The sequence below is a fragment of the Mesoplodon bidens genome (genome assembly GCF_964165515.1).
Source record: "Mesoplodon bidens genome assembly, chromosome: 8".
NCBI lineage: Eukaryota > Metazoa > Chordata > Mammalia > Artiodactyla > Ziphiidae > Mesoplodon > Mesoplodon bidens.
In genome coordinates, this window is record NC_138165.1 from 28,512,393 (window position 1) to 28,526,330 (window position 13,938).

General features: G+C 43.3%; 1 protein-coding gene across 1 annotated transcript in view; it reads right to left on the minus strand.

Annotated features, from left to right (window-relative positions):
• MYO3B (myosin IIIB) overlaps positions 1–13,938 on the minus strand; it is a gene marked incomplete at both ends in the record, with an annotated part of 389,659 nt that overhangs the window by 194,661 nt on the left and 181,060 nt on the right. Inside the window, 4 exons of the mRNA XM_081243223.1 lie at positions 485–695; positions 1,496–1,622; positions 8,820–8,934; positions 9,256–9,354. Of these exons, the coding sequence (XP_081099349.1) occupies positions 485–695; positions 1,496–1,622; positions 8,820–8,934; positions 9,256–9,354 (552 nt within the window). The remainder of the gene's footprint in view (positions 1–484; positions 696–1,495; positions 1,623–8,819; positions 8,935–9,255; positions 9,355–13,938) is intronic.

Consider the following 13,938-nt stretch of genomic DNA (forward strand, 5'->3'; position numbering starts at 1 on the left):
ACACACAAAGCTTAGTTGGAAGAAGACTCTAGAGTTTGATGTTGTCAATTCTTCCACAATCTGAAACCACTAATGCTTAGCAAAGAAAAAGCTGTAGCAGTAATAATACTGTGAGATACTGTGCTTTAAACACTTTTCATGAAATGTCTTAGTTGATTCTAAAAGCAACACTATGATGAGGATATTATACTCATTTTACAGATGAGGAAGCTACAACCTAGAACATGCACTGATGAAGCTGTGAAGCTTGGATGCAAACCCAGTTTTCCCAGCTCCCAGCCAAGACTGTTCTCTTGAACACTGCACTGTAATGGCTCCGTCAATCATGAGCCTCTCGGGTATAAACACAGCGTCTTTTAAAGGAGATGGCCTGAGATCTTCACTAAAGAAAACCCAAGAGAGAACCAAATGCTTCCTCTTGCAATCTCTAAGAGACACTGAATGACAACTCTCCCCAAGGCCTCTGCTCTCCGGGGGAACTTGCCATAAGTTTTTGTCTGGCTGCAGGAGTGTATTGATGCGATTTACGATCCAGCTGAAAAGCCTCCCATACAGGGCTTTGGACATGGCATCTCGGACATCCAAGGCCCTGTCGACGGTGTTGGCGCGGATGATGGTCTCACCCCGGGTGACCACGCAGTGTGAGGTGAGGGCCTCCTGGAGCTCTTCAGGGCTGATACAGAGAACCGAGGCAGCTAGAAGAGAGGGTAAGGATGATGCCGGAGAATGCAGACATCCATCTATCCATCCACCCATCCATCCATTCATCTAGCCAGTATTTACTCAACACCAGCTACATGCCAGGCTCATCCTCAGCACTTCAGGGCCAAGGATAAACAAGCCGGGTCCTTAACCCCAAGAAGCACCCAGACTGATGCAATACCTCCCAAACTGTTCTGAAAACTCTTCACACATGTTAGATGAAGAAAATGCGGAAGGAGGTGGTCTTTGGCCAAATAAGTTGGAGCAGTTGCTGGAGAGTATAGGCTGCTCTTACAGAATCACAAAGCACGTTAGTATATTAAAGACCATAAAAAGTGCTACAGTTTAACACAAAAGGTGTTTATTTAAGTCAGTTTTTTTCTAACTCAGGATTCTTATTCCTTGTGCCACCATTATTATCTGTGGAACTTTAAAAATAAATAGGTGCCAACTTTGTCCCCTGCAGATGCCGATTCAGTGAATTTAGAGTGAGGTCCAACCTCTCCTATATTTTTCAAAAATTTGTAGATAATTTTCAAAAGCAGCCACTGGTGAGCATCACTGCCCAGAGTTACCTGGCATGGAATTCTTTTCTGAAGAACATCTATTTGCCACTTATGAAAAGAACACTGATGTTCTACAAGACAGCCTCTGGGAAATACTGGTTAGTGAAAACGCCCAGAGCCAGTTGAACGACCAGCAACAAAACACCATACTTCAGAGTCTTGAAAAACTCCGAAAGTAAAAGAAACGTGTACTTTAGCCACACAGTGCACAGGCGTCAAATAATTACCATTTTCCAAGGCTTCTGCATTGGGCACCTCACTTTTATCAGTTTGATGTTGAGAGGAAATAGCTGCAAACTCAATGTTTCCAATGTTCAGAATCCCAGCCAAAATTCTGTACACTGAGTGCACCTCCTGGAAAGGACATCAAGAACCATGTTTGGTCACTGCCAGTCAATGAGATCACTAGTGCTGTGGTGCAAACTGCTAGTTGTCCACCAACGTCCATCCTCCCCCTTCTCCTGGGCACACAAAAAATTTTCCAAGCCTCCCTTGCAGTTAGGCCATGTGACTAAATTCTTAAGAAAGGAGCAAGCAGAACAACGTGGGCCATTTCCAGACCTGCCTTACAGAATGGAGCCTGCCTCCTCCAAGCATTTTGTCCGTTATTGCTGGATGGAGAGCTCCCAGCAACCCAGCCTCAACCGTACCACTGATTAGAGTGCCTGAGACCAATGACCTGATGGAACAGAGATGTTGTACAACCTGAAACTCTTGCCTTGGAATGCTTACCTTAGAGAGAACTGATCTTCTTTGTCCTTTCAGCCACTTTTAGCCTTTCACCCTAACTAATACCAGCTCCCAAATTCAGGTATGCTTCTTTCTTCAAAACAAGAGTGGATATGTTTCCTTAACCTCTTCTGAACATAGCTTTTATGAAATAGTTGGCAGGGCATTCACTGATGTTTCACTAGAACATTCGAAGTTGAATTATGGAGTATATAGTCATGAATGAGGTCAGAAAATCTTTTGAAAGACTCACTAGAAATTACCTGTGGTGTTTTAATATAATAATATTGGGTTGGCCAAAAAGTTCATTCGGGTTTTTATGAACTTTCTGGCCAGTCCAATATATATTTGGTCTTCATACCCATTTCTGGCACAAGAGTTTCTAAAACTCCAGGAATTTTCTGAGTGATAGGGGTGAGAAGGGCGTTCTTTGTTATTCACGATAAGCCCCTTTCAACCACACTTGAGTGTGTGCTAATGAGGTGACTCTTGGAGGATAGGTGGGGCAAGGGCTTGTTGCCAGAGGCACCAACAAAGTGATTCAAGGGTTGGAACTTTTAGTGGAACCCTGCACCTCAAGGAGGGGATACTGGCTGGAGATGGAGTTAATCCTCAGTAGGCAATGGCTTGATCAGTCATGCGTATGTAATGGAGCCTCCACTAAAATCCCTAATTGATGAGGCTTGGAGCACTTCCGGGTTGGCAAACACAGGAAGGTGGTAAAAGGAGGTGGTGTCCCTTCTCCCAATACCTTGCCCTATGCATCTCTTCCATTTATCTGTTCCTGAGTTGTATCCTTTATAATAAACCAGTAATAGTAAGTAAACCGCTTTCCTGAGTTCTGTGAATCCTTCTATCAAATTATTGAACCTGAGGAGGGGGAGGTCTTGGGAACTCCCAATTTATAGCCAGTCCATCAGAAATATGAGAACATGGGAATTGCAACTGGTACCTGAAGTGGGGGCAGTCTTGTGGGACAAAGCCCCTAACTTGTGCAATCAGAAGCTAACTCCAGGTTAGACAGTGTCAGAATTGAATTGAATTGTAGGAGAATTGGTTGGTGTGGGGAAGAAGACTCCACACATTTGGTAAAAACAGAAGTGATGTGGGTAAAAACAGTTGAGCTGCTCTAAGTCCTCTTTTATACTGAAAGTGGAATACATAAGTATCATTAATGGTAAAATAAATAAATAAATAAAGTACAATTATTTATTTAAATATTTGCCTTTAGGTGAGAAATGAAATATATAGCCAGGAAATTTCTGCGTATTATGCTTATAGATAGAGAAAAGTACTTCCACAAAAAATACTCAGGCAGGGAACTTGATTTAGTACTATACATAGCAGCAAACTAATAGGAACTGTCATCAGACCATTGATAAAGCATTGTCCCCAAATTGAGCCTTCCTGCAAACAATGCTCAGTAAAGCCAAAAAGCTGAACACGGACTGTAACACTGACATCTGCTGGATACATGACAATGCTACAAAGACAGATGAGAATTTTTTTTTTTTTTTTTTTTTGGCGGTACACGGGCCTCTCACCGCTGTGGCCTCTCCCGTTGCGGAGCACAGGCTCCGGACGCGCAGGCTCAGCGGCCATGGCTCAGGGGCCCAGCCGCTCTGTGGCATGTGGGATCTTCTTGGACGGGGGCACGAACCCGTGTCCCCTGCATCGGCAGGCGGACTCTCAGCCACTGCGCCACCAGGGAAGCCCACAAATGAGAATTTTAAACTGGGCTTCCACTATAGAAAAATACTGTTCTTCAAACTCCTAAATCAAAGGCAAGATGTCATGTTCCTGACTTCAAGAATCACTGTTTTCATCACACAACTTAAAAGTGGCTACGGAGAGCACCTACCAGACAGGTTCTCTGGGACTAGCATGGATGTAACATGACAGCACCTCATCACCTTGATCGATACAGTGTGAGGCTTACAGAATGCATCCCGCAACTCCCCACAGAAGCAGATCCCAGACAGTAAAACAGAGACTCCACAGCAGTGAGTTCTGTATCTGTCACGTCTATACACAGTTATCTCAAGAGCTTATCTAGGGCTTCCCAGGTGGCACAGGGGTTAAGAATCCGTCTGCCAATGAAGGGGACACGGGTTTGGGCCCTGGTCTGGGAAGATCCCACATGCCGCGGAGCAACTAAGCACGTGCACCACAACTACTGAGCCTGCACTCTAGAGCCCGCGAGCCACAACTACTGAGCCCACGTGCCTAGGGCGCATGCTCCACAACAAGAGAAGCCACTGCAATGAGAAGCCCGCACACGGCAACGAAGGGTAGTCCCCGCTAACCGCAACTAGAGAAAGCCCGCACATAGCAACGAACACCCAACACAGCCAAAAATAAATAAATTAAATAAATTAATTTACAAAAAAGAATACATTAAAAAAAGAGCTTACCTAAAACTCTCAATATACTTAGGGAAAAAAGTATTTCTTCTAATTAAAACATACACACACACACACACACACACACACACCATGTATAACTATACAAGCTATGAAACCTCCCAAAATAAGGCTTCCAGGCATTTTACTGCTGGGATGACCATCCCCAAAGGAAATGACAGTCAAAGACCACACCCTCACCTTTTGTGTCTCTGACAATATTCTTTTCAGCATAATGCTCAGATTTCCTCTTTCAAAGAGAAGAACTACCTATAACCTTCAGCAAAAATTTTGGGGTTCAAGCACTGTGCAAAAGACTGAAGTTAACAGCAGATTGGGTCTCCTTCCTTGGTTCAGAGAAGGGAACTCCACAAGGGGGGTGACCAACGCTCATCACCTCATTATGGAGGTATTAGCCTTACAGTACTCCCCTGCTCCATTTCCAGGCTATTCCACTTGACTCTTTAGTCCCATTCTTGGGCTAATTAGTTCTTCTTTTCTGGCCTAGGAACCTACATCCACTCCTCTGTTCAGGTCAAAACATTATTCATATAAGGGTAGAGTTCAATCAGTAGTATGTCCATCTGTGGGATTATTCCTCCCTCCCTAATACTTAATCCAATGTCTCTTCTCTTCCCTGCATAGCCACCCTGGGAAGGATTTTTCACCTTCCTTACCTTGCTCATTTTCTCTTGCCTCATCTCCAGCTATGAAGCCTTTCCTGGTAACCCTGCCTTTCCTATAGAATCTTGCTAAGCTGCTCTCTTTTTATTTCTTACCAATTCCCAACTTTCTACATGATAAAATGGAATCACTTCACTCAGGACAGGAAAATGTATTAAGAAGTCTAAAAACTCCTCCAATTAGGTTTCCCAATTCACTGCTGATGAGTGTGAATTCAGTTTCACCACCAATCAGCAAAAGTGGGGAAGCATTTCTCCACCAAAGCCCCATGCAGGATGTATGGTCTTGGCTTCTTCTCTCTTTTTCTCAGAAGATACTACTTTCACTGAGATAGGTATTCTCTCCATAGATTTGAGGCTAAGTGGAAAGTTGAGAAGAATCCTGGTTTTCTCTGTTAGCCTGGAGCTGATTAAAGGAAATTACCTCTGGCAGGGTTCATGGGCATCTCATGGCAGTTGTGTCTCTGGTATCTCCCTAGGAATTTACTTGCCCACTCAGTCTCTCTTTACCGTGCTTCTTTTTCAATGTCTTGAGTTTTTCACCAGTTTTGCCCAAAGCACTGCATTAGGCCCAGCTGAAGGGCCTTCTCCCTTACAGGCTCTATTCCAATGCCTTTACTCAGTTCCCTTTTCAGAGGCTCACAACATTTGTAACTTGCAAGTCAGTAGTTGGTTTAGAAAAATTTTTTTTGGCATGTCAATCATACAGCAATAAAGGTTTTTTGTTTTTAAAGTCAATGGTAAGTCCTATTGTCTTTAAGACACTTGAAATCCTCAACACCCCCAATTAACATTTTAACATATAACCCTCAGTCTATCCTCAGCAGTACTCTCCCAATTCATAATCTGTTTTGAAGAAAAGGAAAAAAATTTGCCCTAATCGCAAAGCCTTCTCCCTAACCTCTTCATCAAGTGATCTGCAGTAAATGTCCAATCTTTTTTTTGTGTGTGCAGTACACAGGCTTCTCACTACTGTGGCCTCTCCCGTTGTGGAGCACAGGCTCCGGATGCGCAGGCTCAGCGGCCATGGCTCACGGGCCCAGCCGCTCCACGGCACGTGGGATCTTCCCAGACCGGGGCACGAACCCGTGTCCCCCGCATCGGCAGGCGGACTCTCAACCACTGCGCCACCAGGGAAGCCCAAATGTCCAATCTTGACCATCCCAGATAACCTGCCAAAAACTCTTCATGTAGTATTAAACATAAACAAACCTAAAACTCAATTTATTTAATATGTTATGATAATTCATATACCAGCAAGACAAACATAATATTAAACAAAAACAGTATCGTTTAATCCAAAAATAAGAGTAGATGGAACAGGGAGGGTGAGAGGGAGATGCAAGAGGGAGGGGATATGGGGATATATGTATACGTATAGCTGATTCACTTTGTTATACAGCAGAAACTAACACAACATTGTAAAGCAATTATACTCCAATAAAGATGTTAAGGAAAAAACAAACAAACAAAAACCCAAACAAACAAACTAAGGGTAGAAAAGCACTGATCTTTATCATAGGGTTTTAAGTATAATCCCCCACCCCCATGAGGAACTTCATTGTTATTGGAAGATTCCTTCCACCAGTGAAGATTCTTTACAATAAACGTAGGGTCAAGGCGTCTTTCAGATACTTTTGGCTGGTGTCCCAGAACTTAATTCATGCTCCTGAGTCCAGGAGCTCTAAGGGTTTGGGAAAAACTGAAGGGCATCCGAATTAGTGACATTATAAGAAAGGATAGGGACCATCCATAATTTTTATTAAATTAACCAGCTCATTCAAGCTCTGTCTAGAAATGTCCCTCAGAAAAACTTAAGAGAAATTCTGTTACATCAGCTATTTAGCATCTACTGCCTAACTACAGTCAACTGAATCTTTCTGAATTTAGTCGAACTACTTTGAGTTTACAAACATAAAGCAAACTGAGTCGATTCAGCAAAATGGTTTGTCTATAGAGATACAAACAGAGATATAACCAAAGAATTAAGGATAAGAAAGATAAGATCTAGACTCTTCCTTCCATTTCCAGGGCTGCTAACTGACATAAATTGTGTTTATTTCCAATGAATTAACAGTGGACATGGTGAATATCTACACATATACATATAATTCCAGTCTGGTTATTCATTAATAACCAGTTTATAACCAGTTAAATAACCATTTAACAGTCCAGACCAGGCACAAATTAAAAATGTTTACCACCTTTTATGTTTATTTTCATATCTATTTATGCAGCCATTCATTCATTTCTACTAGACTTTTTTTCCCATAGGGGTTAGGGATGGCTTACTTCAAGGATACATACTTAACATTTTTAATTTTGTTATCTTAAAACAGCATCTGTTTTATTATTATTTGCAGCACATTTCTATCATTGGACAGGGCTGATATTATAGCCTTTCCTTTAGAGCTAGTACCAATCTCTCCACAGTATTCTGCAACCATCATTGTACTTATGGAATGCAAAATATTATTAACCCTATGATTGACTTCTCTACTGTTCCTGTACCCTTTCAAGAAAGTATGCCCCTAAACACTTTGGCATGACCCAGGTGACTTTAAATGGCTCTACTGCCATCTCCACTGAACTTTGACTTTTCTGGTGATGCACCTTTGATAACAACCAGCTCTATAAATTAATAACCATAAAGGTCCTTTAACAATGCTGGAACCTGTTAAGTTGCTCTCCTCTAAGGAGCCAAGGGAAATATATTTCTATTTGTATCTGACTTTTGGGATTTTCCACTGTCTGTCAGTTTAAAGTCTGTGGGAGGCTGACAGAGAAAATTAACAGCTGGCTAGAAAGAAGAAAAGTATTTTTATGACTAAAATCAACCATGCTGGGGAGGAAAGGGCTGGCCAAACTCAACAGATTACAAAAGCAATGCTTTATCCAGAGTGGCTGTCCCAGGGTAACTCAAGTGTCTTGTAATCTAATCCCTGAAGATTTAAACACTCTCACTTACCTCCTAATCATTCACCTCCTTTGTTGGAAAAGCAAAAGAATCTGTATATTTTACAAAATTGATGGCAAGAAGCCCAGAAACTATGACATAAATGTACCACAGAGTAATATTTGAGCCTAGGGTAATAAATATTTTCTGTCACCTCTGGCATATATATAATAGAGACAGCCTGTATCTAGTATGATAAGGGTAGCACAGTACTTAGAGCTATGGCTAATAATGTGCAAGTGTGTGCCATGGAGAAGGAAGTGACTGCAAGAAAGTTGAAAAGGCTTAATTTGTTTGGGGGCACAAGGAACTACTTGCATAAATATACTCCTGTGGCTTGGGGGTAACCTACATATTCCTATACTCCTATTACACAATTCACTCTAATGGCTGGAACAACCCCAACTCAGAAAAGGGCAGCATTGTTTAGGTGTTTGTTATCACAGCTGGCGTGAACTGATGACAGTGACAACAATTCACAGGCACGAGGCACTTACAAGGGTACTTATATTTTAATGTTCACCTCGCATCTTATTAAAATGGAGATTCTGATTCTGCTGTTCTTAGTTGGATCTGAGAGTCTGCATTTCTAACTAATCCTGTGTAATGACAATGTTTCTCTTCCACGCATCACACTTTTGAGTAGCAAGACCTTATAACATGACCAGCATGGCATTTGAAAAGCAAGTGTCCAGCCCCAAGTTAGAACATTCATATCTTCACTCACATTCACCCAAGAATATTAACACTTGAGTTTCTTTCTCTGCTGACAATCACTTACCTTGTCAGTGAACCCTATAATCCTGAAGCAATGCTGAATTGCTTCAAACTGTCTTCTGTAAGACTCCTTGGAAGTTATGTCGTGCATCACCCTTCCAGTTTCATCAGCTATGTACCTACAGAGAGTATGACCAAACAGAATGAGCAATGACTTGGAAATGGCACCCCAAATACCAGAGCACCATTGGGCTCCTTCTTTGCAAGGGCATTTCCTTACAGTGATAAAATAATGGTGCACATGCTGAGTAAAATGGTTGCAATTGAGTTTTTGAACTTTCTAGAAAATGCAAAGGGAGATGTAGTTCCTGCCGTCTCATGTGGGCATTTCAGCTAAAGGGACTGAGTGTCCAGTTAGGAGAACAGCTCTATTTCCAAGTTTTGTCCACTGCTAATTGTATATTCATTAAAAATTAACAACTAAACCCCCTGACACCTACCTAGGAGGCTTTTCCTCAGGAAGTCTGAACTCAGAAAGTTTCTTTTGGTGATAAAGGCCAGCATAAATATAGTAAAATATGTGAAAATTTTTCTCTCCCCTGGAAAAAAAAAAAAAGGAAAGGGACATTACTAACAATATATTCTGGGATTCCCCCACTCCAAGTAATTTATATAGTTTCCTTTCTGTACAAAATATTATTCTGTAGCAAATTTGCATTTACAGGCAATTAAATATGCTACTTCCCAATTTCAGAATAGCAATAGTGATAGGATTAGTATAGTAATTGCCACAATGTCACACTATTAAACACACTTATGTTTACTATATGCAGAAGGGGGTTTTAGAGAATGGAACAATTATAGGTAACAGCTCAGGTTACATATGTTTAGAGATCTTTCCAGAACAAATGACTATGCGTCTGTGCCACTCGTCTTCTGTTTGTAGCCCACGTTGCTTCAGAGACAGTGATGTCCAGCTTAGAGAGATCAGCCAAACTCCCTACTTTACTGAAGCCCAAGACAGGAAGCAGCTAGCCAGGTGTACAGCAAGTTAGGGAGGGGAATTGGTTGCAGAAGAGAGGTGACTACTCTCTCAAACTTGTATTCTCTCAAATATGATTCAAAATGGCTTGCATCCGTCCCCTGGTCTCCTGCTAGGCACCCTCTTTTAGGCCACCCTGGCCAGGGTTCTTTCGGATGGGTGTTGCTCTCAGTGTGGTCTGTGGATTGCTGTCAGCTTATGATAAGACAAGGAACTAGAAAGTCTACGTCTAGACATTTTATAGCAAGTGATATTGCTATGACATCTAAGAGTATGATAATTTTTCTGAATACATTTCAATTACATTTTACGAAAGTATTGGTTCACAATAGATTGTGAACTACTACTGGGGTGGCCCAAAAGTTTGTTTGGATTTTTCCGTAACATCTTTTTTTTTTTTTTTTTTTGCCGTACGCGGGCCTGTCATTGTTGTGGCCTCTCCCACTGCGGAGCACAGGCTCCAGACGCACAGGCTCAGCGGCCATGGCTCACGGGCCCAGCCACTCCGCGGCATGTGGGATCTTCCCGAACCGGGGCACGAACCCGTGTCCCCTGCATTGGCAGGCGGACTCTCAACCACTGCGCCACCAGGGAAGCCCTCCGTAACATCTTAAGGAAAAACCCAAACAAATTTTTGGGCCAACCCAATATTTTTTGGAAAAGCTAGTCTTTCAGCAAAGATAGTTTGAAAAGCCCTGCTCTATCTACATCCCTTTCTCTCCTTTGGAGGAGGTCATTCTCTTCTGTTGATGCCCCAGGATTTTCTCAAATCCTCACCTTGGCCAACGTAGCTCTGTGGAAGAAACCTGTCTTCCTTCTACTCCTTGTCCCTATCTGTGACAAGGGCCCTACTCTTTTCTTCAGCATCTCCTGGATATCCTAGTCTTCCTGTGGTTGTTCATCCTGTCCAAGCTCTTCTGATACATTCTTAGCTCTGCCCTGTGTTCTAGATGTCTCTACTTGCCATTTCTCACCCATCTGTTCACTCAACTAATAAGCTTATTGAGTGCCAAGCATGGCAGGCACTGCACTAGGTGCCAGGGATACAGGACTCAGAGGATTCATGCCCTCTGGAGCTTCCTTCTAGTGATGGAGTCAGATGAATCAACGGGGAAACTGGTGATGAGGGCTTTGAAAGAAACAAACAAGGGACTGAGATGAACAACGCTGGGGGATGAGGGCCACTTGCGACAAGTCAAGGGAAGGACTCTGGAAGGAAATAACACTAAAATCAAACTGTGAAGCATGAGAAGGGACTGGGAGGAGCTACAGAGAGAAGGGGGAGAGCATCCCCAAGAGAGGGAGCAACGTATACGAAAAGGCTCTGAGCATGATATCCAAGTAGAACAAAGGAAGGCTGGTGAGAAGCGGGTGGGCAGGTGGGCAGGGTCAGCCCACACAAGGCCTGTCAGGCCATAATGAGGATTTTGTTGATTATGCAATTAGAATTCTTTGAAGTGTCTTAAACTGTAAGTGTGTGACTAGACTGTAAGAAGTTAAGATGGATGCAAGGAGACCAATTAGGAGGATCTGGTGAGACAGTGAGTGACTGGGACAGGGTAATGGCAGGGACGATGGAGAACAAGGGTAAGCTTAAAGATATGTTTTGGAAAAACAACTAAAAGACTGTCCAGATAGAATGAGTGAGGGTGGTGAGGGAAAGGGACCTGGAGGCTGGCTCCTAGTTTTCTATCTTGAGTATCTGGCGATGGTGGCACCATTCACTGAGGCGAGAGGCCTTTACAGGGCCTCATGAACTGGTATGCCCCGCATGAATGCCAGTTGTTCTTCTGCCTCTGGTAAAGGTGCAGGCATTGGCTGACCCATCGTGGTCCTACCTTCCTATAGATTTTTGCAGGTACTTCTAGTGCTCAATTCTTCCACGCTTTGCCTACCGACATCCATCTGGTTGCAGTAACAAACATCCCAAGATCTTAGTGGCTTAACTCAATAAAGTCTTACTTCTTGCTCAGAATACTTGTCTACTGAGGGTCACGGTGCAGGGGGTGGGGGGTGGGGTTGCTCATCAGAGTCACTGGGCCCAGGCTGATGGAGCAGCCACCATCTTGCACTTTGCCAGCACTCTGGAGGGTCTTTCCATTAAACACTCATTTGCCAGAACTAGTCCTAAGACCATATCCAGCCACAGGGTTCCAAGAAGGAGAATCCTACTATGTGCTGGAGGAGGACAGAACCAGAAAGGTCAGACAAACAGAACTTGCACAGGTCCCATCTTCTCCCCATCCAATGTCTTCAGTCTATTTTATCCATTAGTGCTATCATATTGACTAAATTTAATAGTAATAATGTTATGGTTTATTAGGTGCCAATTATGTTTCAGATTCTATATTTGGTAAAAATCACATATCATCTCATTTAATTCTCATAACAGCCCTGTGAGGTTGGCTTTATCATGCCCTTTTTGCACATGAGGAAAATAAGGTATGAGGATAGTTATATTAATAAGTGACATAGCTGTGACTGGAACCCTCCTCACATTTTCCTTACGAAAGACCACTTTACATTTGAACACAGAAAACTATAATTTCCATTCTCTCAGAGGTAGCTCCCTAAACTTTAAGATCACCCGAATTTGGAAAGAAAGAAGTAGGGACCTCATAAAAATTAATTGAGACACCACACGGAAGCTAAAATGGCTGACCCTAGCCTTCGGTGCATTTGTTTGATTTTCACGTCAGGCCCCATTTTGTGAGGAAACTGCAGGTGCGTGATAAACGACGCTGGGGCTCTGAGCCCAAACCAAGTCCTGTGGGTTCTCCTTGCACAGCATCTCTCAGGTGCATCAACTCCCCTGCATCCCCAGCTCCACCGCTGTCACCTCAGCGCAGGCTAACATTCCCGCTCACACGGATTTGAAACCAGCCTCCTGGTGGTCTCGGTGTCGTGACTGTACGTCTCACGTCTCCTCCAATCCATTTGCCCCATTGAAGCCAGAGCCATTATTTCATTATATCAAAATGCAAGTTGGTTTTTGAGACTCCCTCCCCTTCTTGAAAATGTCAAATGGCTTCCTGTTATTGCCTTTAGAATCAGGTTCCTCGGCCTGGTTCCAAAGCCCTGCATGACCTGGCCTCAGCCTTGTCTTTGCTCCTCTCTCCCACCTCCCCACTCCTGTCCCCATCTCACCTCGTTGGCTCACTCCTAGTGACTCTCAGATTCAACGTCTCTTACACAGGGAGCCCTCTCTTCCTGGACTAGGTTATGGCCCTTTTCTCCTGTTTTACCTTCATAGCACCTTGCTTTGCTTCCCGGTACTTATCACACTTGGTCTGCATGTATGGTTTTTTGTGCTTAATGCCTGCGATTCCCCTGCCACCCCGTCCCTGGGCGCCCACCCCTCTTCCATCCCCTATCCACTCCAAGCCCCATGAACACTGGGACCTTGTCTATTTTGTTCACTCTTGCAACTCCAACAGAGAGCACAGCACTGGAACACAGCGGGAATTCAACAGATAATTACTGATTAATGCATGAAGGGAGCCATGCTCCTGAGGAATTCTGATGTCCTGCAACAGTAGTAACAGCGGCTAACTCTCTGATCACATATACCAACCCACGTACTTTGTAAAGTCATTTTATATAAACAAACTCACTGATCTTCACAACAAACCCATGAGGTAGGCTCTAGTAGCATCTCCATTTCACAGAGGAGGCACAGAGAAGATAGGGGACATACCCAGGGTCACACAGTCAAGGTCAGAGGCAGCACTTGAACCAGGGGCAGTCCATGCTATTGGGCTATTGCTATACTGCTCTTCTTAAAACAGAAGTTTTTTTCCTCTCTCAATCTAGGGAAAAAATGAACATGCGGAATATTCTCAGTGGGTTTTTTTTGATAGACAAGCTCAATTTTAAGGGACTTAATGATTTTTAAAAGTAACTGCATATTGTTAAATTATACCTGGTATAACAAACTCAGGAGGAATGGGCATACCTATCCCAGTGTAATCCCACCCAGCCCTTTCTACTCTGCTTGTAAACACCTTTTAGGTTAGAAGTCACCACTTACCCTCTGCTTAAATAATTCCTTGCTCTTGGGGAGGCTGGGGGTTGGAGATGGGGGGCAAGGATGCTAAGAACAAGGGTGAATGGAACCATGAAAATTCCCAAAGCCGCCCGG